This window comes from Pholis gunnellus (assembly GCF_910591455.1).
Source record: "Pholis gunnellus genome assembly, chromosome: 1".
Lineage (NCBI taxonomy): Eukaryota > Metazoa > Chordata > Actinopteri > Perciformes > Pholidae > Pholis > Pholis gunnellus.
Window position 1 is genome coordinate 6,826,192 of NC_136528.1, and position 27,921 is coordinate 6,854,112.

General features: G+C 40.2%; 1 protein-coding gene across 1 annotated transcript; it reads left to right on the plus strand.

Moving 5' to 3' along the window:
• Positions 1 to 477: 477 nt before the first annotated feature.
• LOC306695610 (CD82 antigen-like) lies at positions 478 to 27,605 on the plus strand. Its single transcript, XM_079158902.1, has 9 exons — positions 478 to 634; positions 13,203 to 13,275; positions 14,675 to 14,747; positions 21,643 to 21,764; positions 22,263 to 22,337; positions 24,715 to 24,813; positions 25,355 to 25,528; positions 25,634 to 25,717; positions 26,348 to 27,605. Exons 2-9 carry the CDS (start codon positions 13,213 to 13,215, stop codon positions 26,423 to 26,425), a joined length of 768 nt encoding a protein of 255 aa, XP_079015028.1. The 5' UTR covers positions 478 to 634; positions 13,203 to 13,212; the 3' UTR covers positions 26,426 to 27,605.
• Positions 27,606 to 27,921: the final 316 nt, after the last annotated feature.

Below are 27,921 nucleotides of genomic sequence, written 5' to 3' on the forward strand. Positions count from 1 at the left end.
TTTCCCTTTGCGATAAAGAGAAGTAGAAAGTGAAATGACAGCAGTAAAAGTACCTCAACAGTAGGCTAAAACATTGTAAAGTGTATATCATAGAATGGCTTACTATAATCTTTACTGTATTCCTATGATAAATGTATGACAGCAATATAGATGAAATTATTAAATAATGAAAGTTGTGGGTGGATAATTTTTTTCCCCCCACTTTATTTTTTCATTTTGAAACAAAACGGAACAAATATGTACAAATACACAAACATATGGTCAAACAAATTTGTATAGGAATATTGCCCCAGCATAAACATATGTCCTTGACAAAAACAATAAAATAGAGTAGCCTGTTTTTTCTAATCCTCTGTTGATGCGGCTGCGGGCTCTGCGGGGATTTGGGGGTTAAAGGAGGGCATTGTTGTGACTCTTAGTTCCCATAGCTGCCACATGGTGGGGACCAGAGGAGACTCTCCGAGCTGCCTGTCCGTCTCCTGCTCCAGTTTGCAGACTTCACTGCTGCTGCTTTGTTGTGTCGAGCCGGAGGTCACTCAGTCCGCTCACAGCCCGCACAGGACCCGCAGAAGACCCGCAGAAGACCCGCACTGCTCTCCACTTCTCTCCGCAGTTTAACGCAAAAAAAAACAACGTAAGTACACCAACATCAGCGACTTGTTATTTTTTTGTGAACGGAAGCTGCTTCTGTTAATTCATGTTGTGTGTGTGTGTGTGCGCGTGTGTGTGTGTGTGTGTGCGAGAGAGAGAGAGAGAACACGAGGCGTGCGTGGCTGCTCGTGTGATCGTGTTTCAGATCGATCCTCAGGTTGTTGATTAATCGGTAGTTTTGTGGGGATCAACGGGCCACAGTGTGAAGCTGTTTGGGGAACAGGACTGATGATGTGGCGCCTGTGAGCATGATTTATGGATTTGACACAATGAGGAGCTTTTCTCTATCGGACCACTTGTTACTTTTGAGAGACGCACACGAGACTAAAGTTTAAGTTGGACTGAAACCAACTGTTTATTAAAGTATGCTGCTTTTCTTTTTTTTTTTAGCATCAAGTTAATGTGTTCAAGTTGTTGTAGGAAAATGCACAAAAACAAATGTTATTGGTCAGAAATGTTCTGTCTTCTTTACAGGTTTGTAAGTCAAACACTAGTCAGCTAAACACGTATAATGTAGTTTGGTGCAAACAGAAACTGAATCCAAAGTTGATTAACTCAGCCAGACTTTGACCCCAACTGGATTGTGTACCTTTTAAACAGAGCTGTTTGATATATATCAGTTCTTTCTAGCTGATACAGACAGTAATCCAATATCTTAAGACATTATTTAACCAAAGGTTCAAAGGATTTATTGATTTTATGTAGTTTTTAGGTAATCAACCGTTTTTTGTGTGTGCTTACAACATAACCAGTATCAGTACCAGTTGTTTCTGGTTGCATGTGTCTCATGGTTGTTACCAGTTCAACCACAGTATATTATTTTCCTTCATTTTAATTTTAGAGTTTACAAAGAGGTAAAACAATCCCACATTTCACAAGAAAAAAAAGACAAAGAGTTAAGTCTGGAAAGAAAAACATAATGTTGAGGAGCAGACATGGTTTTGGTTCCTGTTGTGGGAACGACTGATTGAAACCATCGTGGGATGTCAGTGAAACCCTCTAAACTTTATTAAAAAAACTCAGAACTGTAGTTAAAAAGCTAAAAACATGTTCAAACAATCAAATGAAACGGAAGAACATGTGCAGAGCAAATGAACGCTGACTGCAGGGCTTTCCGGCTGCTTTGGGTTTAACTGAGGTGAAGCTACAACTAACAATGATATTATTATATTCTTAGATCTATTAGTGACAAATGCATAACTCAATTCCAATCCCCAGAGGCCAAAGTGACAACTTAACATTTCTTAATTAATGTCTTACTTGTCCGATGAACAGTCTGATTTTCCAACAAGTCCTCTTAAAATGAAACCGCAAAATTCAAATTTTCTGATCTGATCAATGAGACATTTGTTTCTTCCTGAATCAAAAGCATTCATGTTGGCAGCGATGCCAATTTGCGACAGTTGCGACACATTTTCATTAAACGGTCGGAATAGACGCAGGCAGAGGACCAACTACCAGGATCCTAATGACCCAGATCGACGTCTGTCTGAGGTAAACTGTTGCGTAGCCGGAAGCTGCTGTACGTCACTTCATTGAGTGGAATGCTTTCAATGAATCTTGGTTCCATGTTTAGGGCGTTTGTTGTGAAAGGTGTGAACAGGAGTGGACCTGCCTCAGCTGTCTTTGGCAAGGTTGAGAGGAGTATTAAAGTTTGTCGTTGTTTGAATATGTCCATTCCACACAACGTGATTGGTCGATGCCTTTGTTTGAGATGCGAAAGCTACAAACATCGGCCTCGTTCAGAGCGCTGCAGTGATGTCGTATTTTTGTAGGTCAACAGGAAGTTAGCGTCGCGCTGGTTCCCTCGACATGAGACAAATGTTTCTGATACTTACACACTGAGTTATGAGCTAACGTTGGGCTACAAAGGTGGTCGTCTCATTTAGACTACTAAAAACTCTAAAAAGTTACTTCAACAACAAACGATGAATCTCACGTAAATGTTATTTTAGTTTTTGCTGTTTTGGAACTGTTCTGTTTTTATTTTCTTCTGTCGTTGTCCGTGCCGTGGCTAAAGAGGCAATAGGATTTTGGGTTCTCCGTCCCTCTCGTTCTCATGATCGCCTTATCTCAGGAAACGCATTGAGCGAATTTCTTAAAGTTTGGCACAAACATCCTCGTGCACTCGAGGTTGAACTGATTTAGATTTGGTGGTCAAAGGTGACTGTGACCTCACAAAACACTTGTTTGGTCACAACTCAAGAATTGTGACAATTTCACACAAATATCCAAAAGGACAGAATGATGAAGGGACATTTTGAACAGACATGGATGTAAACTGCTCCGTGACGTGAGGAGGTGTAGTCCTGGTTGTTTTGTATGTAGAGTCATTTCATTTATATTCTAACCTTCCTGTTGGCTTGTTTTACCTTTTTTCTATTCATACCGTGTGAATGATTCCACCGAGAAGGTTATTTGTCTGGAACTGTGTAGCATGGGCAACAGAAGAACCCATTAAAGTTTGGAGCCGATCCGAATCAAGGGGCGGATACACACATTATTTTGTACCTTTTTTTTTAACATTGCGAGATACGGCATGGCCACCAGTACAACTAGTGACCACTTTGTAGAGGCTAATGGGGATGAAACATAAATAGTAAATGCTCCCATTGGAGAAGCAGGAACAGCTGTTAGAAATGATGTAAACCTTTTTAATCAATCATCGACGCGGTGCAATCATTTAATGGACAGTTTGTTTCTGCCTGACTGACGAATGTCAAACATCCAGCTCTTCTTCTGCAGGGTTATCGACTGCCGTGTGGTTGTGAGGCTGGTCTGTGTTACAAATGGTGATGTGGGTCAGTGTTGTGCATGGTGGCACGATCATCGATATTTCAGACCCCCCCATCCATCCATCACTGGATCCTTTCCTGCAACTTGTGAGGCTGTAAATCAGGTGGAGCTCCACAGCAGCGGGACCTTAATTACCTTTCCATACATCGAGGAGCAGGACTGTGGGTCTTGTTGAGAGGGATCCTGCTGGCAGCTGTTAGTCTGACAAGAATGTTTTACAGGAACTGGTTTATCTTCATTCTGAGACCTTTGACTCGATGAGTTTCACCACAGACACCGCGCCTGTTTGCTTTTTTATGTTAAATGTAGGAAAACACAGCTCTTTGTGTTCAATGAGTCTCACTAAAATGAGCGCCGCATGTCTTCTGAAGTCGGAGACATCACCCACAGTGAGCTCATAACCTGTTTACCCTGTTTAGTGGAATACCCTGAAGGGTGATTATGGGGTTTAATACGGTTCGAGTCACTTGAGCTGCTCCCATTTCTCCTCCACACACAAATAAAATCAGAATGGTGGTCAATACAGCATGATCATTTAGTAAATTATGGTCCATTTAGAGTCAAATAGACCATAAAGCAGGGTATGCTTTAGGGGCGGGGCTACACGGTTTGTACTCGACTCCAACCTCTCGTGTCACTTCTGGTTGCAGTGAAACAAGATAGTGATGGCTGAAAACAAGATGGCGACGGTCAAAATGCTGAACTTGAGGCTTCAAAACAGAGTAAAAACCAATACATTGTTATTGAGGATAGATGCACTACCCCAAAATATCAATATTTTCGTACTCTGTAGTTTGTTTTGACTACATCCCACACACACCGTCCTACTGCGACAAATACTCACTATACTCATCCACCAAATGTGGATTAATCCGCCACTGAAAATAGTCCCCAACAAATTCCCCACCTTTTGGTTTAATACATACGACAATGACCAGCAGTTTTAGGAAATGTCAGGAGTCTTTAAAAAAAATAAAATAAACATCAATCAATATATTTATCTTCAGTAGGAACCAATGGGCTTTGAATTTAGGAGCCAAATGTATCAGAGACGGACTAACATGAGGTGTTGTTGACAAAAAGAAAAATATGTACCGTCAACGTTGATCACTCTCTTTATTCACAAAAAGATCAACAATATACAGGACTTTGTTTTTTGGTTCATTCAAAGGAAATATTCAATTTCACACTTTTAGTTTGTTTTTCTTTTGTGACAGTAAACCAAGAAAAAAAAACCAAGTCATTTGAATGTGGCAACTTTATTTATGTGCTTTTTACTTTCTCCACTATATATTTTCTGGATAGATTATTACTGGATTATTCTAGAAACTAATCCACAGAATGATCTATACTGAAAGAAGTGAAACAGAAGCAAGCAAACACGGCTCAGTCCGGAGACGAGTGCTTCTCTGATCCTATGAGTTTGAGTGCGAGAGGAAGAACAGAGACTTGTTCCGCCTCAGTAGTCGTAGATGTTGTAGAAACAAAGCAGAGATTTTCTGTTTAACACGCTTCATGTCGTGGAAGTGAGCCCCCCCCCCCCCCCACACTGCAGTGTCGTCATGGAAACCTGCTTGCTCCTTTCAGTTGACTGGGAATAAAGACGACGGGGGGGGGGGGGCGAACTGATTTCTCCACCGCTGAGTGGTCATGTGATGAATTAATTATGGTGGCGGGGAGCTGCTGTCACTGCAGCTCTGTCAGATTAAAGGGGGACACTGCAGGTAAATAAGGGTTAAAATATATATATATATATATATCAGTGAAACGTCCCACGTTGATTACTGTCATGCGGACAGTTATTTTCTTTTGGAGAAATGTGTGTTTAAATGTGCAAATTAATTATTAAATATGTGCTAATTTGCATAAATTTCCAGAACAGAAATTCAAATGAATTGTTTCATTTTGTTGACTTATTGGAGTCAAAGGTTTTTACAGAAGGGATTTTTTGATATCTCTTTGTATCACTCCATAAATCTGAAAATATAGTAATATATAAAATAAATATTTTCTCTATGTTTTCAGCACTAAAATGTTGTTTAAATGAGGCTGTGAATGATAGATGAACAAAGCCCTCTGTGTTAACCTTCAGAACATAGAGAGGAATGAATGTGTAAAGTTTGGTGCTTGTAAGAGCTGCTGAAGTGGAGATTTCTGGATCAGTCCGACCTCAAACCGTTATTCTAATGAAACCATGTGACAAAGAGCTGCAACGATTCTTTGACTAATTGATTAGTAGATTGAGAGGAAAAATAGTCACCAACTACTTTGATAATCTATTAATCGTAAAACTAATTTAATGTTCCAGCTTCTCAAATGTGAGGATTATTATATGTAAACTGAATACTTTGGTCAGAAAAACAAGGAATCCAAATATGTCAACTGGGAAATCGTGATGTGCCTCTTCCTCTTTGCTGTTACACACCAAATGATCATTTAAGAAAATAGCTGTTAGATAAATCAACATTTATATATCTTAATTTATTGCAAGCCTAAAATGAGCAGATGAAGCGCTTCCAATTGAGCATTTGTCGTCATTTAAAGTTGTAACATTTGTGGATTGGTTTTGCAGTCGTCCATGTCGGCTGTATTTTTGTATTCACATGTTCTTTACGTCGGTGTCCGGTGTCTCTGAACAACAAAGTCTCCCGCTGAGAGAAAAATGGGCGTCTGCTGTTTTTTACATTTTTTTTTTTTATTGTGCAGATGAAATGTAAAGCCGGAGCAGCCGAGCCGTGTGTCGAGTTTCTCCTTTTGTTACCGGCGAGAAAATTGTGTTTGAAAGCTGCCATTGTGGTGGAGTCTAGTCAGAGTGAGACTGTGAGGGCGAGCATGTGGACGGGCTCTTTATACATTTATAACATTTAAATACAGCTGCAACAATTCATCTGCCACTAAATGTTTTATTTAGCTTTTTTTCTGACATCGTATAAATGAAACAATGAATGTATTAATCAAGTAAAGGATCTGCAGGAAAAGGTATTGACATTTGGACTGTTGGTCAAATATAACAAATTATTTCAAGACATTATCTCTAATGTTAAAGCTTTTTACATTTAATGCAACGCTGCACAGAGCGCTGTTCGCTTGTTTATTCAAAGTTTATCAATATTGAACGTCTCAAATGCCCACATTACACCGAATTCGGAAAAGCACTCCATGAGGTCCCCAACAAAACACCCGCCAAGTGTGAAGTCGATCGGACAAGCGGTTCTCCAGATGTGTGAAGAACCGTAGTTTATAGTATGTATACATACATATATATATATATATATATATATATATATATATATATATATATATATATAGAAATGGCACAATCGTGGCTAGAAGTAGAGATAACCCCAAAAATGGAAAACTATATGTTTCTTACAGGATCTGGTTAAAGCAAAAGGTTTATTTGGTGCAATATTTTAAATGAGACGTATAGAAAAAATATTTGTTAAGCTTCGTATCAGCTGCTTTTTCTGATGGAAGCGTGTGGTGCAGAAGCCAAGTGTGTGATAGTCCAGTTGGTTGTTTTCGTGGGTGGGAAGCCAGCGAGGGATTTTGTTCTTGCTGCTCTCAACACTCGTACTGGTTGGTGTACTACTGCTATGATGGCATGAAACGGTCGCTGTTCCCCCAAAACACGGTTTCTGCGCATTCTGTAACTTTTAATATTTTTGTTTGTCTGAATATTAAACAAGATTTATGGTGATAATCACTGAGCTCTAGAGGTGTTGGTTTGTGTATTTGTTTAACTTTGGATGGAGCGTGGCTAGCTGTTTCCCCTTGCTTCCAGTCTTCATGCTAAGCTAAGCTAATTCCAATGTAACTCTTTGTTTAACAGAGAAAACGTCTGTGTGAGGAAGAAGTTGATCAACATTAAGCTTTAAATGATGGACACGAGTGTCTGATAAACACCTCCTTTGTTCATCTCTGGTCTCCTAATATGACATTTAAATTTCAGGCTGCAAATAGATTCTGCTGAAAAGAACAGCGAGGGAAGACAACAAAAGAGTTTATTGTTGTTGTTGTTGTTGTTGCACATTTATGCATGTGTAAGAGAGTGTGTAAGCAACGTGGATGAGATGTCCAACTGACGCCTTCAGTGTTTTCTCTGTCAGATGAAAATCATGTCATTAATGAGGAGAAACGGCCTCGTTTTCAGTCCAAACTGTCAAATTATCACCCGAATGAGCTGAAAATGTTTCAATAACGGCACTATGCACAACTTCAGACCCCTCACACATTACAGTAGCGCTGCAACAAGCGATTATATTCTTTATCTATTAATCTGCCAAATATTTTTAATCAGTTGTCTTCATAGTCTTTAACATGTGAAAAGCCCAGGAGGATGTATTCAGACATTCAAAACCCCAAAATAAATGAGTTTACTCTCGTATACAACAACGAAAAGCAGAAAAGCATCACATTTGAGAAGCTTTACCCAGAAAATATGTGAAGCACGTTTGGTATTTTAGTTTGAAAAAATGACCCAAACCATCAGTTATTATCAAAGTAATTCTTAAAATAATCAATTAATTGTGTGATTGAACCGTTGGAGCTCTAGATTTCAGTTTCATTTCGTTTCAGCTCTGAGATTAACGTCCGTGTCATCGGTAGGATTCATGAATATCTGACATGCTGAAACAATTAGTCGATTAAGTGATTTTATTCTGATCTTTTTTGATAATAAATGTTTAATTTGTCCCCTTTTTTGTTTTTTTTTAAACAAAAATACTTAAAATTGTTTCCAGCTTCTCAAATGTGAATATTTGCCGGTTTTATTTGTCTATATGACAATACTTTGGGATTTTGGACTGTTGGTCAGAATTTATTTTTATATTATATATTACACTAGACAATAGATATTAACATTTAGATTATTTTCAAGGTAAACATGAGGCAGAATAGATTTTAGTGGAGCATTTGTTGTCATTTAAAGTTTTAAATGTTTTTTGATTATTTTGCAATGCATCTGTATATGTAGTTTTGTTGTATTCACACATTTTCTTTGTTGGCAAACAGTAAAGTTGTTGTGACTTGAATTGCTGCCATGGATTATAAAGTCACTGTAAACAAAAAGATGTGAAGATGTTTGCCAAGAGAAGAGTTTACGAGGGATTATCTCCAACACTGGGAGGCTGAGTCCATGCGTAACATGAAGCAGAAGCAGCTGATATGAAAACACAGCTCAGAACAAATGAAACTGAAAGTTGCTTCGTGTTTATTTCTGGCGGATTATCTGATGGCTTCATATCTGCAGCTGCAGAAAGATCTTTTAGACAGACCTCATCACTCTGGAATGGACCGCCGGCTCGACTGCATTTTCTCTCCAACAGAAACCTGCATAAAGATACAAACATACAACTCAGACTTATGACACAGAATGAAATTAACTATCATAAAACAGTTCCTTACAGAAATACTAAATGGAGGCGAGGATGGAAAATGTCACATATTTTTGGCCATGAACCGAAACACCAGCTATTAAATAGAAGAGAAATAAGAGAAATGCAGCATCGAAAGAAACTAATTTACTCAAGTACTGCACTTAAGAGCAAATATGTGGTACTTGTACTTGTACTTGTACTTGGTTAGATACTGGTATCAGAAATGCCTTTGATACAACTTCAAAATCTGGAGTGGGTATCGGTGGAGTCTATGCACGGATCTGATATCACATTATCATATTATTTAACAGCATATGTATTCTTATACATTAAACTACCCTGCAGTATATAAAGTAGTTCAAATGAGCTCCACCGTTACCAGCTGCTAAGTGATGAACATATTAATGCATCAATAATGATAATTCAATCACATCATTTCTGAAATGGGCCGTTCTTCATGAGTACTTTTACTCTTGGTTCTTTGATTATATTATAATGTTAATACTTTTACTTGTTTTGCTACTTTTAATGAAGTAAAGACCTGAGTTCTTCCTCCACCACAGTCTGAAATGAACAGAATGAATGAGGTGTTTCGGTACATTTGGAAATGGGCGATCAAACTTTCTTTGTGTAACTTAATGTGTTTTATTTTTTGTATTCGTATCGGGACGCGTGTGAAAAAAGAGAGAAACCTGCTCTTATCTTTAGTTTTACTTTGATCATCGTGTGTTGTGGCGTCATTCAGATCAAGTGACTGTGAGTTGTTGGTGCAACCAGAGACTTCAGGAAGAGCAACATTTAAAATGAAGAGAGGGACGAAGAGGCGGAGGAGTGGAACGGTTTGTTTGTTTATGATGACTCTCCCTTGGCAAACTTCCAACAGAATTTACTTGTGTTTTATATATTGTCTTCCTATAAGGAAAGTGTCTAGTATGTCTAAGTTCTTGTGTCATATTCCACCAGATGTTTTTAAAGTGTTTCACCACCAAGACGGTTGAGTGCAATTTGACCAAATTCACACACGTGACGTGCCTCAGTGAGAATGTGGTCTTTGGCTTTGAGAGATTCAAATTCAGAAAGGAGAGACACTCTCTCAGTCAAGAAGAGCTCAGTCTCGCTCTTCTGTTGAACTATTTTCTGGTCATTGTGAGCCATCTGTTTATGTGTTTGGCGAGGTCGTCTGCATCACTTCCAGTGCACAGCCGTCAGTGGTGACCTCTGTGTTGTAACTGGGACTTGTTCCCTCTGACCACCGGGGCAGGTCAGAGTGGGTTTCAAAGTGTGTGTGCGTGTGAACTGGGTCAAAGCCTCTGACGGCACAAATTTGACCTGAGGTGCTTCCGTTTGTGTCTGAGGATCATTTTTACGACTTTGTCTCTGTTCATGCCTTCATAATGTGCTCCAGACCGTGTTGAAATCCCTCTGCAGGGAATAATTAAGATAGCATGCTTTCTGTTTGACTCATTGCACATTTTTGCACAGACAATGAGCGTACAATGCTGTGAATAGTACCCTCCCTATGGTTTTATTTTAAAACTGGCCATATTCAACAACTTTTAGGCTGATAAATGAATAGAAACATCATGTGTGCATTCCTGAAGCAGCCATGTTTCTATTCATTCAGCAGCTGTGGCACAAAGTGGCTCCGTGGCAATTTTAACAAAGCCTTTGTTTCAGGAAGTTACCAGAAGTGCATAAAAACGTTCATCATGTTCATAACCTCCAGAATTTCGACCTCTGGGGAAACCTTAAAGATCCAGTTATTTAAAGGATAAGTCAAGAAATCCAATTTTTAAAAGACCAAAAATGACAACAGTGAACTACTGTAGCAGGCGAGCTAACGGCTAACACACTAGCTAGCCAAGAACACGCTAACACTCATTTCAAATGGTGACTAGGTGTTACTCGCTGGGCTAGAATTATATTTTCTTTTGGGTTTTAATCCTTTTTCTGTAGTAACATCTTTGCCCAGGAATTTCCCCCCAAGTTTTAGGTATAAAAACAGACCTGAAAGTTATTTTGGGTGTTCTCACACAGCATTTCTCCTTTCAAACCCGTCCTGTGTATCAGATGCTGACCTGCTCTTTGTTACAGCTCTGCTCTGTTTATAGTCTATAAACTCTTCCATCTGGCTTCGCTGCGACTGTTTGCCAAAATGTCTTTCTCATTGCATATTCTCTTCCCTCGGTCATCCCTGCAGGTGCCCCCCCCCCCCCCTAAACTGGCACTGAGCAGCCATGTAACAGTAACCCATTTACAGTGATGGGAATATGGGTCGGATACACGGGCTCTGTGCTCACGCTACAGGGCTTCACTGCCAGGAGGAAACATTGAGCCATATTTCACCCAGAGTTTCATAGATTTATTGGACAGTAAGAGGCCATTAATGTACGGGGGAGAGGGGGGGGTGCAGTGAAGGTGAAGACAAGGTGGAAAAAACAGAGAGAGTGATGCTGCATTCATGTCAGGCGGGGATTTTCTGTAAATATCGGCCACCACACAGACGGGGATCGTTCAACGGACCAGCTGGTGGTGAATACCAGATGGATGCAATTTTTTTTAACTTCCACTTTGCATTATTTCTATGAACAAAAATACCAGCGATGATGATAATAATCCAATGTATTAGTTGTTGGTGGAACTAAAACAATCAGATACACAATTACAAATCTTCTGCAAACAAAGACTGACAGTTTAACTTTAAAATGCAGTCACAACAATTCATGTACATGAATCTGTTTCCCACATTGCTTCCTGTGATGGGAGACGAGGTGAAGGGTGGCAGTAAGAACGACGTATAAATCACAATCTGCTTTACTTGGCCAAGTATATGAACACATCTGGTTTTCTGAGCTTCTCAATGTACTAACCAGATAGAAAGAGACGTACGTCGAACAAGGACAACAGAATACAGTTTGACAGCAGTGATGATGCAGAGAAACCAGATTATCAATAGGAGCGGCCGGGCGATATTTCAACATCATTGTTTGTTTATTTTAAGGCTGTACCCAATAGTTGGAAACTTCCAAGCTTCATTGATAACGTTTACAGTCAAGTTCTAAATCTAAACCTACCAAATCAAGTCTGTTTCATTCTGTTCAAACTCGGTATTTCCGCACAGTTGCAGATGAAGATCATGCTACACTAATATTATTAATATGATGCTGTTTGTAGAATTACATTCCTGTGGTGGCTCGTTTCCGACTTGTGTGATCCAAACATTTCCAATAACTCCAGATCGTTGTAAAGTCCAAAAGTGAACATTTGTTACACAAAGTTCTTATCTAATGAAATATTCTGCTTTAATCCATATTGTTTGGTGTTTAATCCTTTCACAACACATTTGCTGTGCTTGCTGCACACAGGGATGCAGTTATATTGTTATACATTTATGTTGTATTACTAAATTCTGTCTGTCTAATGAATTGGAGTAAATATTTATCATAAAGAAAATTAGTATTTTAACCATTTTGTTCTTTTTCTTTTTTTAAAAAATATTTCTACAAATAAACAAATCAAAAGGTGGAAACAAGAAGTCAACATCAAGGCACAGTCGAACAAGGTGTACATAATGCATCAAATAACTAGAAAAGATCTCAGCAGATATGATTCTACATATAAGGCATCTCCAAATCTTCATAAAGGCGCACTGTGTTTCCCTCGTAATGTAAGAAACAGAAGAAGTCCGTCAGAAATATTAGCTCGGCCTGTGAAAGGATTCCTAAAGTAGGTCTGCTTTCCTTGCAATGAGCAGAAGACCATCATGTTCTTAAGGTTTTATTCTGCTGAAGAGATTGTGAGGAGAGTATTTACGTCGCTTCTAATCTGCAGATATATAAAAAGAAAATACTTTGATGTCAAATCGACGTCTTGAATCTTCAAGAAACATTAATCTGCAGTTTGGTGGAGGTAAATACTCTCATCTGCCCTGATGTTGATGTATTGATTTCCTATAACTGCGTATGGATCTAGAGCGAAGACACCGAATCAGTCGCTCGATGAGTACTGCAGGTCACAGAGGGAATGACCTCTCCTCCTGTGCTCACAGATTGAGGTTGTGATTGTACTGGTTTTTGCGGGTGTAATCCTGCAGGATTTGAGCCCCCCCCCCCCGCCCCCCCCACAGTCCCTGATCATGATCAGCCCGGCCAGCTTAGCCTCGGAGGTCTGTGCTTCCAAAAGCATCTGCCACCACTTGTTCACATCACGCTCTTTCCCCAAAGCAAATCCCGATACACAATCCCGCTCTGCTCCGATACAGAATAACTTCACCTGCTCTGGTCATATTCATTATATTGTGTGTGTGTGTGTGTGTGTGTATATGTATATGTATGTATATATGTAATATGTAATATTGTGACTGTTGCATGTTTACAGATCCAGCATCATGGGGAAAGGCTGCCTGACAGCGACCAAGTACTTCCTGTTCCTCTTCAACCTCATCTTCTTTGTGAGTATCTCACCTTCACTAATAATAATAATAATAATAATGTGACATTAAAGGAGAAATGCTTCTTTTTTTTTAAAAACCTGAGTGGTTCTCAATGCACCTCATGTTTTAGTTATTTAATTTATTTCTGTAACGTTGCTCAACATGTGTTTAACTGTTTATAAGTGGACGTAGTCATCGTGGCCCGTTGGTTTGTGGACTGATGTTTTGAATCCTCGAGTTCGTCGGTTTCGCCTTTTTGAATTGCTTTTCAAGAACCAGTGAACAGGAAGTGACCATATTTGGAATGTGGAAGTATATGTCTCTGGCAGCGGCAGCAACCTGTCAATCACGAGGTAGCCCCGCCCTAAAGCTTACATGCATTGGAGAAACGTAGGAGTGTCTAAACTCACACAGCTTGAGAAGACAAAATGTCGGCCGATCATTGATGTTCTCTCTCTGAGTCTTAAATGCAGTCTGTGGTCCAGCTACCACGGTGATACTCACTTTCTCGTTTCCTCTCTTCTTCTGTGGAAATGAAATCTGTGATCTGAGGTTAAGAGCTTCTTGGCAACAGATAAACACAGAGTGTGTTGGTTTTACCCACCCTAGATTTGTGGTCAAGTTACAGTTTAGTTTTGCTTTCCATCAGAATTTGTCAGCAACTAAAATGTTGCTTAAGATGTTTTGTAGTGAATATTGTCATATCCAACTGATATTATAATATGGCATAAGTGTTGTCCTTTCCTGGTTTTACAGGCTGCATTACAGTAAAGTGATGTAACTTTCCAGACCCTTCTAGCTGTGCTATTGCATGCCTCTATCCACCTAGGCCGCGTTTTTTAATTGCATTTTAGATGCGTATTAAAGTTGAAATAGTCCTTACTTTTCAGCGCTGCACTGCTCGTCAATGTCACACTTAGCCCAAGCAGCCAATCAAATCAAGCAAGAGGCGGGGATTCACTACTTTACCACTAACTTCCTACTTCTCTCTTGATTTATTACCTCAGTAAACATTGTAAACATGAGTTTATGGTCTCAATCTCTAGTTTCAAGTCTTCTTCAATACAGCATGATGTTCATTTAGTAAAGTATGGTCCATTTAGAGTCAAACAGACCATAAAGCAGGGTATGCTTTAGGGCGGGGCTTACTGTGATGGACAGGTCGTTAGCAGAGCCGTATATGCCGTCTCTACGTCACTCCTCCGTCCTAATATGGTCACCTCCGTTAACTGGTTGCAAAATTCCAGCATTGCGACGACCAAACTACCAAATTATTGGCTTCAAAACATCAGTCTACGAACCAATGGGTGTCTTATATACAGGCTATGGTTGAAATGTGCTCATTCACAGCATGTCTGAAGTATTGTTTATGGCTGACGTGTGTGTGTGTGTGTGTTTGTTTGTGTCTGTCCTCCAGCTGTGCGGGGTCGTCATCATGGGCTTCGGACTGTGGCTCCTGCTGGACAATCAGAGCTTCATCGTCGTCCTGAGTGAGTTCCTGAGTCAGATTTTACGTCATTTTTCCTTTCAGTGAATCTGAGGACTGAACAAAACCGAATGGCTCCTGATGATCGTTGATTAGTTTACAGGCTTAATTATGAATCGCCACTAATCTTAACCGATCGTCTTAGACAATTTAACACAAATGTCTTAATAGGATAAGATGACGTGATGACTTTTTGGATGTAAACTGAAACGGGCGAGGCAGTAATTCTAGTTATTTTGCATGTGTTGCTGTCATTATCACTCCTGTGTGGTCAGTTTTTCTGCGTCTGTTGTTTCGACTTCAGTTGGGATGAAAATCCTTCCTGGATTTTCGTGTGGTGACAGCTCGAGTTCAAACAAAACAAACAGTGGACCCTTTACACTAATCCACTTGTAGAGCTCATGTTGGCCAAAACACACGGAGCCGTGATTAACGGGCTGAAAACGGGCCAAGTTCAGGCTGCAGGCTCAGTGTGTGTTAGTGTGCGTCTCTGTTTGTGTCTTAAATGTGTTTGAGAGACAAAGGGAGAAAACAGACAGAAGACATTCAACTCAAAGATTTGATTATGTTAGTCTGAGCTGTTGAAATATGATAAACTTTAAATATATCTGGTTTGTAGGCTGATGACTGTGATGTATGCAAAGGATTCCACTTTCTAAGCTTTGTGTTCAACAGATCCTGTGTTTCATTCTTTTTGGAAACACAAGTCATGTTTCCATTCAGTTGTCAAGCTAATTTTAATCGTACTTTTGAAATGTTTTGAAAAAAAGTGAATCACGTTTCCATCAACTAGTTTAAAGAAAATAAAGTAGACTAGAGTAGTTTGTTCAGAGGTTTGCGGCTGTGCTTTACGCGTGACTGTAATCAGTGAACAAGAGAAGAAGAAGTTGTGAACAGGAAACAGATCAAGTCTCCTTGGTCAAAAAATAGTGTCGGACATGTTTCAAGATGTCGAATAAAAAAAAATATATATATAGTGTGTTAAATATCCACTACATCAGATTATTGCAATAATAGTTACATTATGTACTTATTGTTCAATATTTGGACATGAACACGAAATTTATTTCCCGTTTTGTTAACTTGTGTACTTGTTTACATAAGAATTTCACCAAAATGTTCGCTAACATGCTTCCAGAATAAACAGCAGGGTTTCCCGACATTTTTTAAGACTTTTTACATTTTTGTTACCAGAGCCCGAGAGTCCATTTTACTTATTGTTCCGCTTGTGTGGTTTTATTTTATTTGTTCCATTTATTTTGGATATTTTAATATTTTTTTTGACATTGAGAAGGACAAATTACAATAATGTTTCTCGCAATTATTTCCGGGACGATGTATTGTCCAACAAAATGAGTTATCGTGAGAGGCCTACGTCATAACCCCTTAATATTAATAGCTTTAAAATTAAGTCCTAATCTGCAAAACGTTTCAATGTAATTTAGTTTGTGTTTAACAGACTGTTGGGGGGGAGAAGGGAAGTGAAGGTCTGCTCTATGAAACTGTTTTACTATCTAAAATCTCTGTTATCATTAAATCGAGTTTCGATCACATGATGGTCAGTGATCTGGTTACACAGGGACGATCATGCATGTGCTGCTACTCCGCATATCTCTTGCTACGTTTCCTGGTCTAAATATTTAAATTTGTATTTAATTCTGCATGTCTTCTGACTTACGGTGTAAGAGATCATGGATGATTTAAATCGATGGCTACTAAGTGATTCCTGCTGGGTTTCATTGGCTTCACACGGCACTCTTCACATGACAGAAACTGGTTCTGACAGATTAATATACAGCTTCAGACTCCAGCTCAGAGGCTGATTAACATCCACGTTCAGACAGACGACCTTCCTTCATCTGTCGGAGGCTGTGATTAACCCAAACATCTCTGCTCCTGTCGGTGTGAATGTCTTCAGCTGCAGTAACGGTGTTTTTCTCAAATTAATTATTTAATCTGCATTAACTGATAGATTTGGTTTCTACAGCTTTGAGCTGCATCACTACTCTGATAACAGACATTCCTTCGTCTTGTTTATGAGCCACAGCGACCCCGATGAAGGCCAGCATGTGATGGTGTTACCTTGAATGAGTTGAGGTCTGTGTGTTTTCACTGGTCTGTTGAGACTGCTCAGAAATCTGCCGGACACTTGTGTTTAACTGTCTGCTTTTCTCGGCTGAGTTTAAAAAAAGAAATTCCTTTAGGCCACAAATCTCTCTCTCTGTCTCTCTCTCTGTCGCTCCCCCTCCCTTTCATCCTCCTCCATATGTCATTTTCATCATAGCTTCGTTTACTCTCCTGTTACTGACACAGTGTAAGATTTAAAGAAATCAATTGACACATAGGAAATATGATCAATTGCTGAATCGCTGAGAAAGGTGTTGGAAGGCAGTGGTGGAGGAAATATTCAGGTCCTTTACTTAAGTATAAGTACTAATACTAAAATTAGAAAATACTCTGTCACAGGTACCTCAGATTTGTACTTAAAGTCACTACCAGGAAGTTAAATTATGTGTTGATTCTGGCGCTCCCTGTGGACGAAAGTGGTAGTGTTCCTGAGCACCAGAGTCGATTTAGAAAACCTCATTTTACTGCAGCAGGGTCTGACAGTCTGCCCCTCTCAGTCCTGGTTCTCCAGTGCCTCCCTTCCCTCCAGCGGGTCCAGCAATATGTCCTGCCGGATCTGGGTCTGTCCACGGTGGACCGGTCTCTGCTGGAGGATCTGGGTCTGTCCACGCTGGACCGGTCTCTGCTGGAGGATCTGGGTCTGTCCACGGTGGACCGGTCTCTGCTGGAGTCTGAGCTGAAGGAGTTTCTGGTGAACCTGCATGATTTCATCTGGTTTCACCAGAATCCGACCCGGTGGCCCCGATGATGAGCTTTAAGAATAACTCTATAGAAATAGACCATCTTCTCTCTGATGGTCTCTTTACTGATGGAGGTCTGATAGAGGATCAGGACTAAACTGAGACTGGTTCAGGGCCAGTTCAAAGGTCCTTCCAAGTAAATGTACATAGTTGCATTCCACCATTGTTGGTATAGATTTATTTTGAAGTCCAAGCTAGCTGTTTCCCACCTCTTCCAGTCTTTATGCTAAGCTAGGCTAACCTCGCACACAGACTCACGCTCTGTTCTGAACGACAACTTCTCAATTTTTTTTTAAAACTATTCCTTTAAATAAAGGAACAGTAAGAGTTTATCAGCAAGAGAGAAGAAGAAGAAAGAGACGACCAGTGTGAGCGAGACAGAAAGGCTTCAAGACGACTGAAGAAGTGTTGATGCAGAAATATAGAGACAGACATTGAGCTGGTGTAATAGAGAGAGAGAGAGAGAGAGAGAGAGTGTGTGTGTGTGTGTGTGTGTGTGTGTGTGTGTGTGCTCTCAGACCAGCCAGCGTCACTGAGGACATTTGTCCCTCGTCCGTGGCCGCTCTGCAGGTGTCCTCCCCTCAGACACTGGGCTCTTTCTGCTCTGTCCAGCATCAACATGCATCACATCAGCCCAGTGCGCTCACCGCCTTACTCATCACTACACACACACACACACACACACACACACACACTACATCACCAGTCTGTCCGAGCAGCGGCGGACGGATAGCGTGAGTCCAGGGACTTCATGGAGGACGGGAATGCGGTCATACGACTCGAACCAGAGGGTTAAAGTACAGTGGACAGTTTAGCTTTGTGTCTGCGCATAAATGAGACGTATTGATGCTCAATGGAACATTTTGTGGACGGAGCCGGTGGCCCGTCACCGATGATCACAGAGGGGTTTTGGAGGGTGAATCAATGAGCTGCCTGGTGCTGCTGTAACCTGATTGTACAGAAGACGCCGTCTGGGTCAGAGCCAGACCTCGTTCCTCCGTCTGATTTCATCCAACATTACAGTTTCGATCTGGTTCATTACGACTCAGACGATCAGACGGGTTGTAAACAAAACCTCCACGTCGACAAAAACACTTTGCTGACTGAAGCCATCCCATAATCCCATAATCTCATAAACACATTTATTTCAGTGCAGTTTTTGGGCATTATTTCCATTTTATGCTTCTTTATACTTCCAACACATCTCGGAGGGATATATTGACTTTTTTTACTCCACTACATTTGTTTTGGAGATTAAAGTTACTTTAGAGATTAGATTTACATTATTGATCCAAAATACAAATCGAGTAATAAATCATGATGTATTATTATAGATTAACCTGCCCAGCAGTATATTAAGTGAGCTCCACATTTACCGTCGGCAACATTAAAGTGATGAACACATTAATGCATCAATAATCAGTAATATGATACAGGTGGACATATGAATGTGAAAATGCACATTTCAGCACTTAAAGTTTATTTTGATGCCGATACTTTTGTACTTGCGATCGGTTTTGATTGCAGGACTTTTACAATGTAGTATTGCTACGAGCTACCTTCTGTATTTTCTTTTTACCTTTTTTCTTCTCATGTTTTTGTGACTAATGGGGACAACAAGTTTTGATATTGTGTCCGGTATTGATGGAGAACGCTGCAGATGAAATCTACTAAATGTGCTGCATTGTAGTCGCTCAGGGGGAACTCCGCTTTGTCAATGTACGACCACTAAAAGCTCATTTTTGCCACTGATTGTTATCATAAGTGTCTGCTGTCATTATGGAAAGAAACCTGCGGGGCAGTAAAACGTTTGTCTTTACCTTTCGCTTTCTGTCTGTTGTTGCGTCATGTGACATGTTGCCTGAAGACAATGATGGAAACATGAGTGAGAGTTGGAGAGAGGAGTGAGAGTGTTGTCAGAGTTGGTTGTGTTTGAGAACAGACAGCTTATCTTAGTGTTGTCGAAAAGCTTTTCAATGTCATGGCTTTTTTATTTCTCCGTAGGGTTCTTTCCATAATGTTGTCAGACACTTATTATAACAATCTGAGCCTGTCATCGGCAGAAACCAGCACTTTTAGTGGACGTACATTGACAGTGAGTTTCCCCGAGCTGATACATCACAGCTCGTTTAGCGGCTGCCGTCTAAAACACCGTTCTCTCAAATAGTCACCCAGACACAAAAGCATGGGAGAATGGGTTCCAGGTGGATAAATACCAAAGTTACACTTAAAGTAAAAGATCTGAATACTTCTTAATAAGATAAGATAGACTTTATTTATCCAGGGGGGGTGGCAGTGCAGTGCAAAGTAGGAAAGAGTGCAAATACAATATTATCAATGAGGTGCAAAGACCAAATGTACACAATGCCAGAAATGTAAACAGATTAAGGATAAGGTGCAAATTCAAAATGTATACAACAATCCTGTAAGGATATCATGTGTTTTTATATCTTAAAAGTAACTACAAGTGTTCCATATCTGCAGAGGAGTATAATGTACAATATCTACCTCCTAAGATGTGGTAGAGTATAAAGTACCAGAATATTGGGGGGGGGGGGGGTAATTATTATTCATCGTGTTCATTTCATTTCATTGCCCCCCCCCCCCCCCGTAGCCTAATTTTCCATCATAAACTCCCCTCGTTTCTCTTTGTCTTGGTTTGTAGCTGCGTGCCCTGGTTCACTGATCCTCTGGGGGTGTCCCATGATTCCTTGAGGCCATGAGGACTCAGAGAGGGGGGGGAGGTTCAGTGTTTAAAACCGTGCCATGAACCCGCTGCTTGTTCACAATCCGTTTGTGTGACTCTGAACGTTCACCACAGCTGTATCAGGTTCTGTATTTCTGTCTCTCGGTTCTTGATGAGTCACGATCCGTCCACGAAGTGAACTCCCTAAATCCCACCGGGGCCTTGAGTTGTGGGCGAGCTCTTATTTTAGCTCCCTGCGTTGCGTTGGACCCTGATCACTCGACACAAGTAGAGCGCTGCAGCTGCACATTTGCTTCTAATTTCACTCTTCTTCTTTTTTTTGACGATCACACATGTTTCTGTATCGACGAGCTCGTCTGGTTTCAGAGTTTTCAGAGACTATTGAAACCTATTAAATACATAAAGTGCATGTCAATGAAACGTTGCACTCCTCTTGTCTTTCACTTGATTGTGACGACAAAGCATGAAATTGATTTGGCCGATTGTTGTGTTTATTGCAGAATTCAGTATAATGGAAATGTGCATTTCATAGACGCAGGAGGAGGTGCCTTCATTTTAAACCTCAGAAGTATTTTGCAGTCGATCTTTATATTTCTCTAAATTGCTTTTTGCTGTAGTTGGTTTAGTATCACGGTGCTCTCCCCCTCTGGAGTCCAATGTAATGTTGTTGACAGGCAGTTTGTTTTCTGGATAGAGGAGATGAACAGGAGGATTCTCTCATCTGGACTGTTTGGCAGAGTGTGATGTGACACAGACGCCTTTGTTTGACCGTGTTGAAGTGCACACTTCTCTCTTTTGTCCACACTCTGGTCGACTCAGAGGTTTTCCCATCTCAGCATCGGGGCTACGACTTACTTTTTGCTGTTGATTAATCTGCCAATTGCTTTCTCGATTAATAGGTTAATTATTTCACTGTATCAGTAAATACAGTGAGTTAAAGGAGAACCAGCACTGAGCGTAGCAGACTGTCAGACCCCGCTGCAGCAAAACGAGATGTTTTCTAAAGGGACTCTGGTGCTCGGAAACACGACCACTACTGTCCACAAAATAAAACTACCGTTAATTATGTGTCGTGATTAGCTTTTTCTTATATTTGGACACATTTCGCTGTCAATTATTGAGCGACTACAGCAGAACATTTGTCCCAGCAGGCAAAGCATTATCTATTTAAGATCAACGTAAGATTGGTCATAAAACGCTCTTGACGAAGGTTCAGTAGAGCTGAAACATAAATATATTGTGATGGTGTTTGTCAAGAAATCTCATTTGTATTGCTCAACAGCTGTGATAACGTGTGGTTTGTGATCTGTGCTCTCTCCATTCAGATAACTCCACGGCTGTAAAGCTGGCATGCTACATCCTGATTGGAGTCGGGGCTTTCTCCATGCTCATGGGCTTCCTCGGCTGCTTGGGGGCCATTTATGAGATCCGCTGTCTGCTCGGCCTGGTGAGTGACCGCTTGTATGTCTGAACACATGTCGGTAACGTTTGGCCTGATCATTTAAACATGATGATGAATTATGCAGCTGTGGTACAAGTGGAGGATTTACTGTGGAAATATAATAGATTATTTATACCTCTGAAAAAGCATACTGTGTGTATGTACTGTATATGTGTATACATTGTCTTGTGTTATTTTAGGGCATGCTTCACGCCAAATTTCTTTTAAATGAAAAAGTTACATTTGAAATGTAAAAGTTCTTAAGTTTTGAGCAGGAAGTTTGTTTCAGTAATTCCCATAAACAGCTGGTCAGTGTAGTTTTGATGAAACGAGAGGAAATCGGGCGTTTGTTGGGGACTACGTTCACCAACCCTTGTTAGTAGATCCGCTCATTGTTGGTTTGTTGAGATCTTTATCCTTCACTAACTGGTTTTACTAGTTTTCCTCATGATGATTCACCACAGATGTTTGCAGGTGTGACTGGTCTAACATCTCTCTCCTCAGTACTTCACCTGCCTCGTGCTGATCCTCATCGCTCAGGTCGCAGCCGGCATGCTCATCTACTTCCAGAAGGATGTGGTGAGTGATGTCACTTCCTCCTCATACGTTAGTCTCACCTGGAGGGCGAGCGCTGTGAGGTGATTCTCACGAAAGGAATGTGTTGCAACACGTCTGTAAATAACGCACCTTTTCTTCTGATTGGTTGGGTTCACACCCACGACGTGTCACAAACGGCACAACGATGTGCTGTGACATGAACACAGCGAGCTCTGAATAGAAACTAATTAAGAAAGCCTCTCATGACTGAGAGTGCAGCGTTCAGTGTTGTGTCGCCCTCTGGTGTTTGAGACATTTTACAGATAAACAGGAAGAGCAGCAGAAAGAAAAATGGATACAAATGTGGGGTTTTCTGTGTTTTTGGTTGCTTTTTATAGAACCTTTAATAGATTTGATTGTAGGCTTTAGATTGTGTTAGATAAGCATGTTCTATCTACTGTTACTTGTCAGCCTGTAAAGGTCTACATTTTAGCTTCAGATATGGACGACATTTTCTTTTTTTCTGATTAACCAGGACCGTTTGAAAAGGTTGAAAGGTTTTACTAATGCTGTACAACAAATAGTTATCATATGCAACTATTTTTATATGAGTCTTTACAGCCTCTTCCTCCTCTAAAGAGAATGAGACACAACCAAACTTGGAGGCACTTGATGCGTCTATAATGACACAGAAGGACGAGCATCAAGGCTCATTTTGCTGAAAAGAACAACTAATATCTACTAATTGGTTCATGAGCAAGTGGACTGTGTCCTGTTGGCCCCTCTGGATGAGTAAATGTCTTATTTTTACTTTAAGTACAATGTTACTTTGCAGCAGCCTGTTAATACCAAGAGTAGTTTCTGCACACTTTTATCTGCCCACTGTTCATATAAACGTCTAAAGCTATGTTTGACCTGGACGCTCCAGTAATTAACTACGATGCAAAACATCTGCGTGTCCCTGAGACACGACTTTATGCAACGTTCATGTCACATGAGTTACTGTAATTACCGGTTTCCAACTTGTAATTACCGTTTGTGTCAACATGCAAATTGTAATTAAGACTGAAAGCTTTGAAAATAAACTGAAAGCGCCTGAAAACGTAAACAAATGGACGTTAAGACTGACGTTGTCGGTGAATAAACCCCAATTTAATAGATTTAGTGTTATTTTGTAAATGTAAACTTGCACTACAAATATGGAGTTAAAGGCCTTAACAAACCGGGGGCGTTTTTTTCGTGTGATCAGTTTATGTCATGAATACTTTCACGCAGAAGGAAAATATGATACTGCAAAAAAACAAAAACATTTTTTTTGGAACCAACTTTTTTTTTAGCTTTCGCACAGCGAATAAAGGCGAACAAGTTGCTCGAAAGAAATCCAGCAAATCTATTCCAAACTTTCTTTATTGAAAAAGTGTTGCTGCCGATATGAATAGTTTTGATGGAAAATATTTGTGTATTTTATTCATCATACCCTCGGGGTGTAAAGGTGCACATTTACAAGATTTCTTACAATTGCAGTAAATAAAGACAAACAATGAAAAACGTTAATTTCTTTCCTACCAAATCAGAACTTTTACCTCAACTTTCAAAAACATCGCAGAACCTGTAAAACTCCACCTGGACTGTAGTTTGAATGGCGAGACTTTGTCGAGCTTGAATGTGACGTAATGGTCTCTCACTCACAATCCCACATTGTGCAAAAAGAAAATTTGCACAAGCAAAAGAGTGCAAGAAAACCAGAGGTTTGAGTTTGTCCTCGTTGATCCAGATATCCAGATGCATAAATCATCTGAAATGCTACAAAAAGGAGGAATTCTGTTCTGCAGAGTGCAGACAGATCTCTGTTTATTGTATTGGAGTGTTTGTTGGAAGCTCTTGGACTTCTTTTCAGCCACTATGTTCCTCTGCCAAATAGTGGTTCAGGGAAAAAAACTCTATTTGGAGAAAATCTGAGTTTTCCAGTATGCAGACCTCGAGTGTCTCAACATTCGTGGAGAAAAGATTTAGTAACAATTACACTCAGATTTCCCTCGTCTGTCAATCGACTCCTGATCGTCATGTTTCTGCATATCATACGAATATGATTTCACAGATCTTAATGCCAAATTCTTCTACACAAGAATTCACAGCTCATGTTTAGTTGACAAACCGAGAACTAGAGTGTCTGTAGACTTCCCAAGACCTCCAGCAGTTTCAGTCGTTTTCCTCCAGACATGATTCATTTTTCAACTACTAGATGCTCCTTTTATAAAACCAGCTGTTCGCATCCAAATGTTCAGAAGAAGAAAGGAAAAGAAAGACACAAATTCTCTCCAGTATGGATCACAGACACGAAGAAGCTAGAAACGGCATATAAAACGCATGTCTATATTACGAATATTTTAATGAACACCACAAATCTGTTTCCTCTCAGTTAAACGAAGAGATGTCCAAGATCGTCACCAAGGTGCTGGACGGCTACCCCGGCAACAACTCCACCACGGAGCAGGCCTGGGACTTCATCCAGAGGAATGTGAGTTGGAAGAACTGATCTGTGGTCAGATTCATACTCTTTAAAAACCCCACCAGTTTGGTCTAAAACACAAACGTTTTTTTAAATATAATCACAGATAAATAGAAAGATGACACACACACCTCACGCTGAAGTGTTCCTGTCAATAGAAAGTTCAGTCATCACTGAACACTTTGCGTTACACAAACTTATCCTCCTGTTAAAGGATTTATGCATGAAAACGAACCAATATCACTCGAGAGGGAGTGCTGTTGTACGAACTGACAAATAACTTGGTGCCTCATTTATACTGCAGACAAAATATTAAAGACAAGAAGCGCCGCCAAAGGCTGCTTCCACTTCAGACAGCCTCTGATCTTGTTTTCTTATCTTTTTACCATTCTGTCTGTCTGTCTGTCTGTCTGTCTGTCTGTCTGTCTCTCTCTGTCTCTCTCTCTGTCTCTCTCTCTCTCTCTGTCTGTCTCTCTGTCTCTCTGTCTCTGTCTGTCTGTGTCTGTCTGTGTCTGTCTGTCTGTCTGTCTGTCTGTCTGTCTGTCTGTAGATGGAGTGCTGTGGCTGGACCGGCCGTCTAGACTGGAACGGCAACATGGTGATCGTCAACAGCTCCCAGCTGCTGTTTCCCTGCTCCTGCCAGAACATCTCGTTCGCCAGCGGAAACTTCTCCGACAGCGGATTCTGTGAGGCTCAGACGCCCGACTGGCCCGTTTACGAAGCGGTAAAACAGCGTTTTTCTGTATATTATGTCTACCTGTTTACCGTCATCCGGCTGTGTTCCTCGTCCATTCGTTCCTCTGATGTGTCTTTGGTGGATCTACTTTAGGGTTGTTCTACCAGCGTGGAGAGCTGGCTCCTCACCAACATCGGGGTCGTCCTGGGTATCTGCCTCGGAGTGGCTCTGATCGAGGTAAACCATCATTCGTGAATATGTTATTGTCTGTTTTTAACGTAGTGTTCAGGCTGCTATGAAAGCTGTCAATCGACCAAAAAAAAAAAACACAGCAAGACTGCGTGAGAAGGAGGCGTCTTGGTTTTGTCCACACCAGTCGGGTGTGTTAGCAGCAGTCGGCCAAACAGAACTCATTTTGTTTAGAAACCCGGGGCAAGTGGGATACATCGTACAGTTGTCATTATAAATGTTCATCAGGGGCCGATATTCAGTAAGACAATCGGGAGATAATACACGGATAATAAAACATTGTGGGTTTAATCAAAGTGAGGGTAATAATAAATCAAATGCTCTGACGAAAAAACTAAAATCTATTATTTTTGTCCCAAATGAAATGATTGGACGACCCCTGCGCTCCTTACATGGGACTAAGGCAGCTGTGACTACCAACAATAGCCATGTTTTTATTCATTTTCATTATGATAAAGTTTATTATTAGTATTTTAGAATACTTTCTAAATCTTGCTCACTCTTGCTAGGTTTCTCTTAAGTTTCCTAGCCAAGCCTGAACTCCACAGATGAAATATGAACATATTGAACGTATCGACCATATGAAATGTATTGATCCAGATGTGTTTTGTTTGACAGCTGGTGGGGATGATCTTGTCCATCTGCTTGTGCAGGAACATTCACACAGAAGAATACACCAAAGTGCCAAAGTACTAAAGAAGCTCGTTGGAGGAAGTTAACTGGTTGAACTGAACAGAAACACAGAAATAGCATTTTTGTTTCCCTTCCCTGTATTTCATGAAACTTTTTGTCCAAATGTAATATAATTAGTCTTTGCTTTATATTTAGTTGGATTCTTCTTCTTTTCAGGCACTTCCGTCTTTTTGTTTTTGTCAGCCCAGTTTTTCTTTGGAGCACTTTAGAGACTTTTTGGATCAGAGAGCCGTGCTGAAAATGTTTTTGATTGAATTTATTTTAGAGGAACTTGTTGGAGTTCGGGCTCAGATTACAGCGTCGCTGGGTTCTCTGTAAGTTATCGCGTCATGGTTTTTAGCTTTCCCTAAAAAATCTGAAGAGGAATCATTTTGATTGTCTGTGACGACAGAATTCAAAGCTAACGTTTGAGAGACGACTAGAAAATCCACCCCGTGTGTGTGTGGTGTGTTTTGTTTTAGTTTTTATTTTTATACACCAGCGTTTTGAGTTATTGTGAAATGTTTTTAGTACTTTGTATATAATTTTAGTCATTTGTGTGAATTTGAATCCCAAAAATTCTGCCAGGGTTTTCTTTAGCAGCTGGTTTTAAAGAGTCAGTGGTTTGCTTTTCTTTTTCTCATGTTTGCTTGATGTTGTTCTGGAAATAATAGAAATAATGAGGTACTAAAGAGGAAGATGTATGACGCTCGTCACTCCCAGTTTACAATTGTCTTTGACGACAAGCAAAAGAGAGGCTATTTTTTTTTAAGGTAGCTTTTAGTTTATATTTGACCCACTTTAATGAAAAAAACTGTTTGAGGAGTGAAATGTTTCTTTTAACCATTTTTGAAGTATGTGAACTTTAAAATATAAGGAAAAGGGGACAATGATGTTGGAGCAGAAGAAGTATTTTTGGGGAGATCCATCTTGGAAATTTGTTTATACAGAAAAATCATTTGAAATTCATTTATGTACAATTTTTTACTTTCAGCCAAGATGTTGTGGTGTTTTTATAAAGTACAAATCCACCTTCCTGTTTTCTTTTTATGTACAGTCTGTATGGAAAAACATCACATTAACCCTTATAATAGTTACTAAAACAGAGAGGGTACGTATGCTTGTAACTAGATGGACTTCTGGTAGCTGGATTAGTACTCACAACATTCATTCTTTCATTTTGCCAATAAACTGATTACAGTAGTTTGTTTGTTTGTTTTCAATCCTTGATCCACTTACTCTTAAAGGTACAGTGTGGAATCTTCAACCACACCACCAGATGCCACCCAATCCGACAACCTACTGATGAATACCTCCGCTCACGCCTTCCTGTCAGACTGCAGTAACGTGAGCCTCTGAGGGCCAAACTGTGGTAACGCCTGTGACTGACTATAAGATGTGCTCTGAGCTCGGCCATAAAGTGAAAGGGTTCCTTTGTAGTGATGAACACACCTGAGCTCTGCTTTTCTAAATAATATATTATTACAGGTTTGAATTAATGCTGGAAGTGGCAAATTCGT

Excerpts from the sequence above, each read along its gene's own strand:
- LOC306695610 (XM_079158902.1), top strand. The coding sequence starts at position 13,213 with ATGGGGAAAGGCTGCCTGACAGCGACCAAGTACTTCCTGTTCCTCTTC. Across the intron at positions 22,338-24,714 it reads TCTACTTCCAGAAGGATGTG|TTAAACGAAGAGATGTCCAA; the intron begins GTGAGTGATGTC and ends GTTTCCTCTCAG. Across the intron at positions 25,529-25,633 it reads ACTGGCCCGTTTACGAAGCG|GGTTGTTCTACCAGCGTGGA; the intron begins GTAAAACAGCGT and ends GATCTACTTTAG.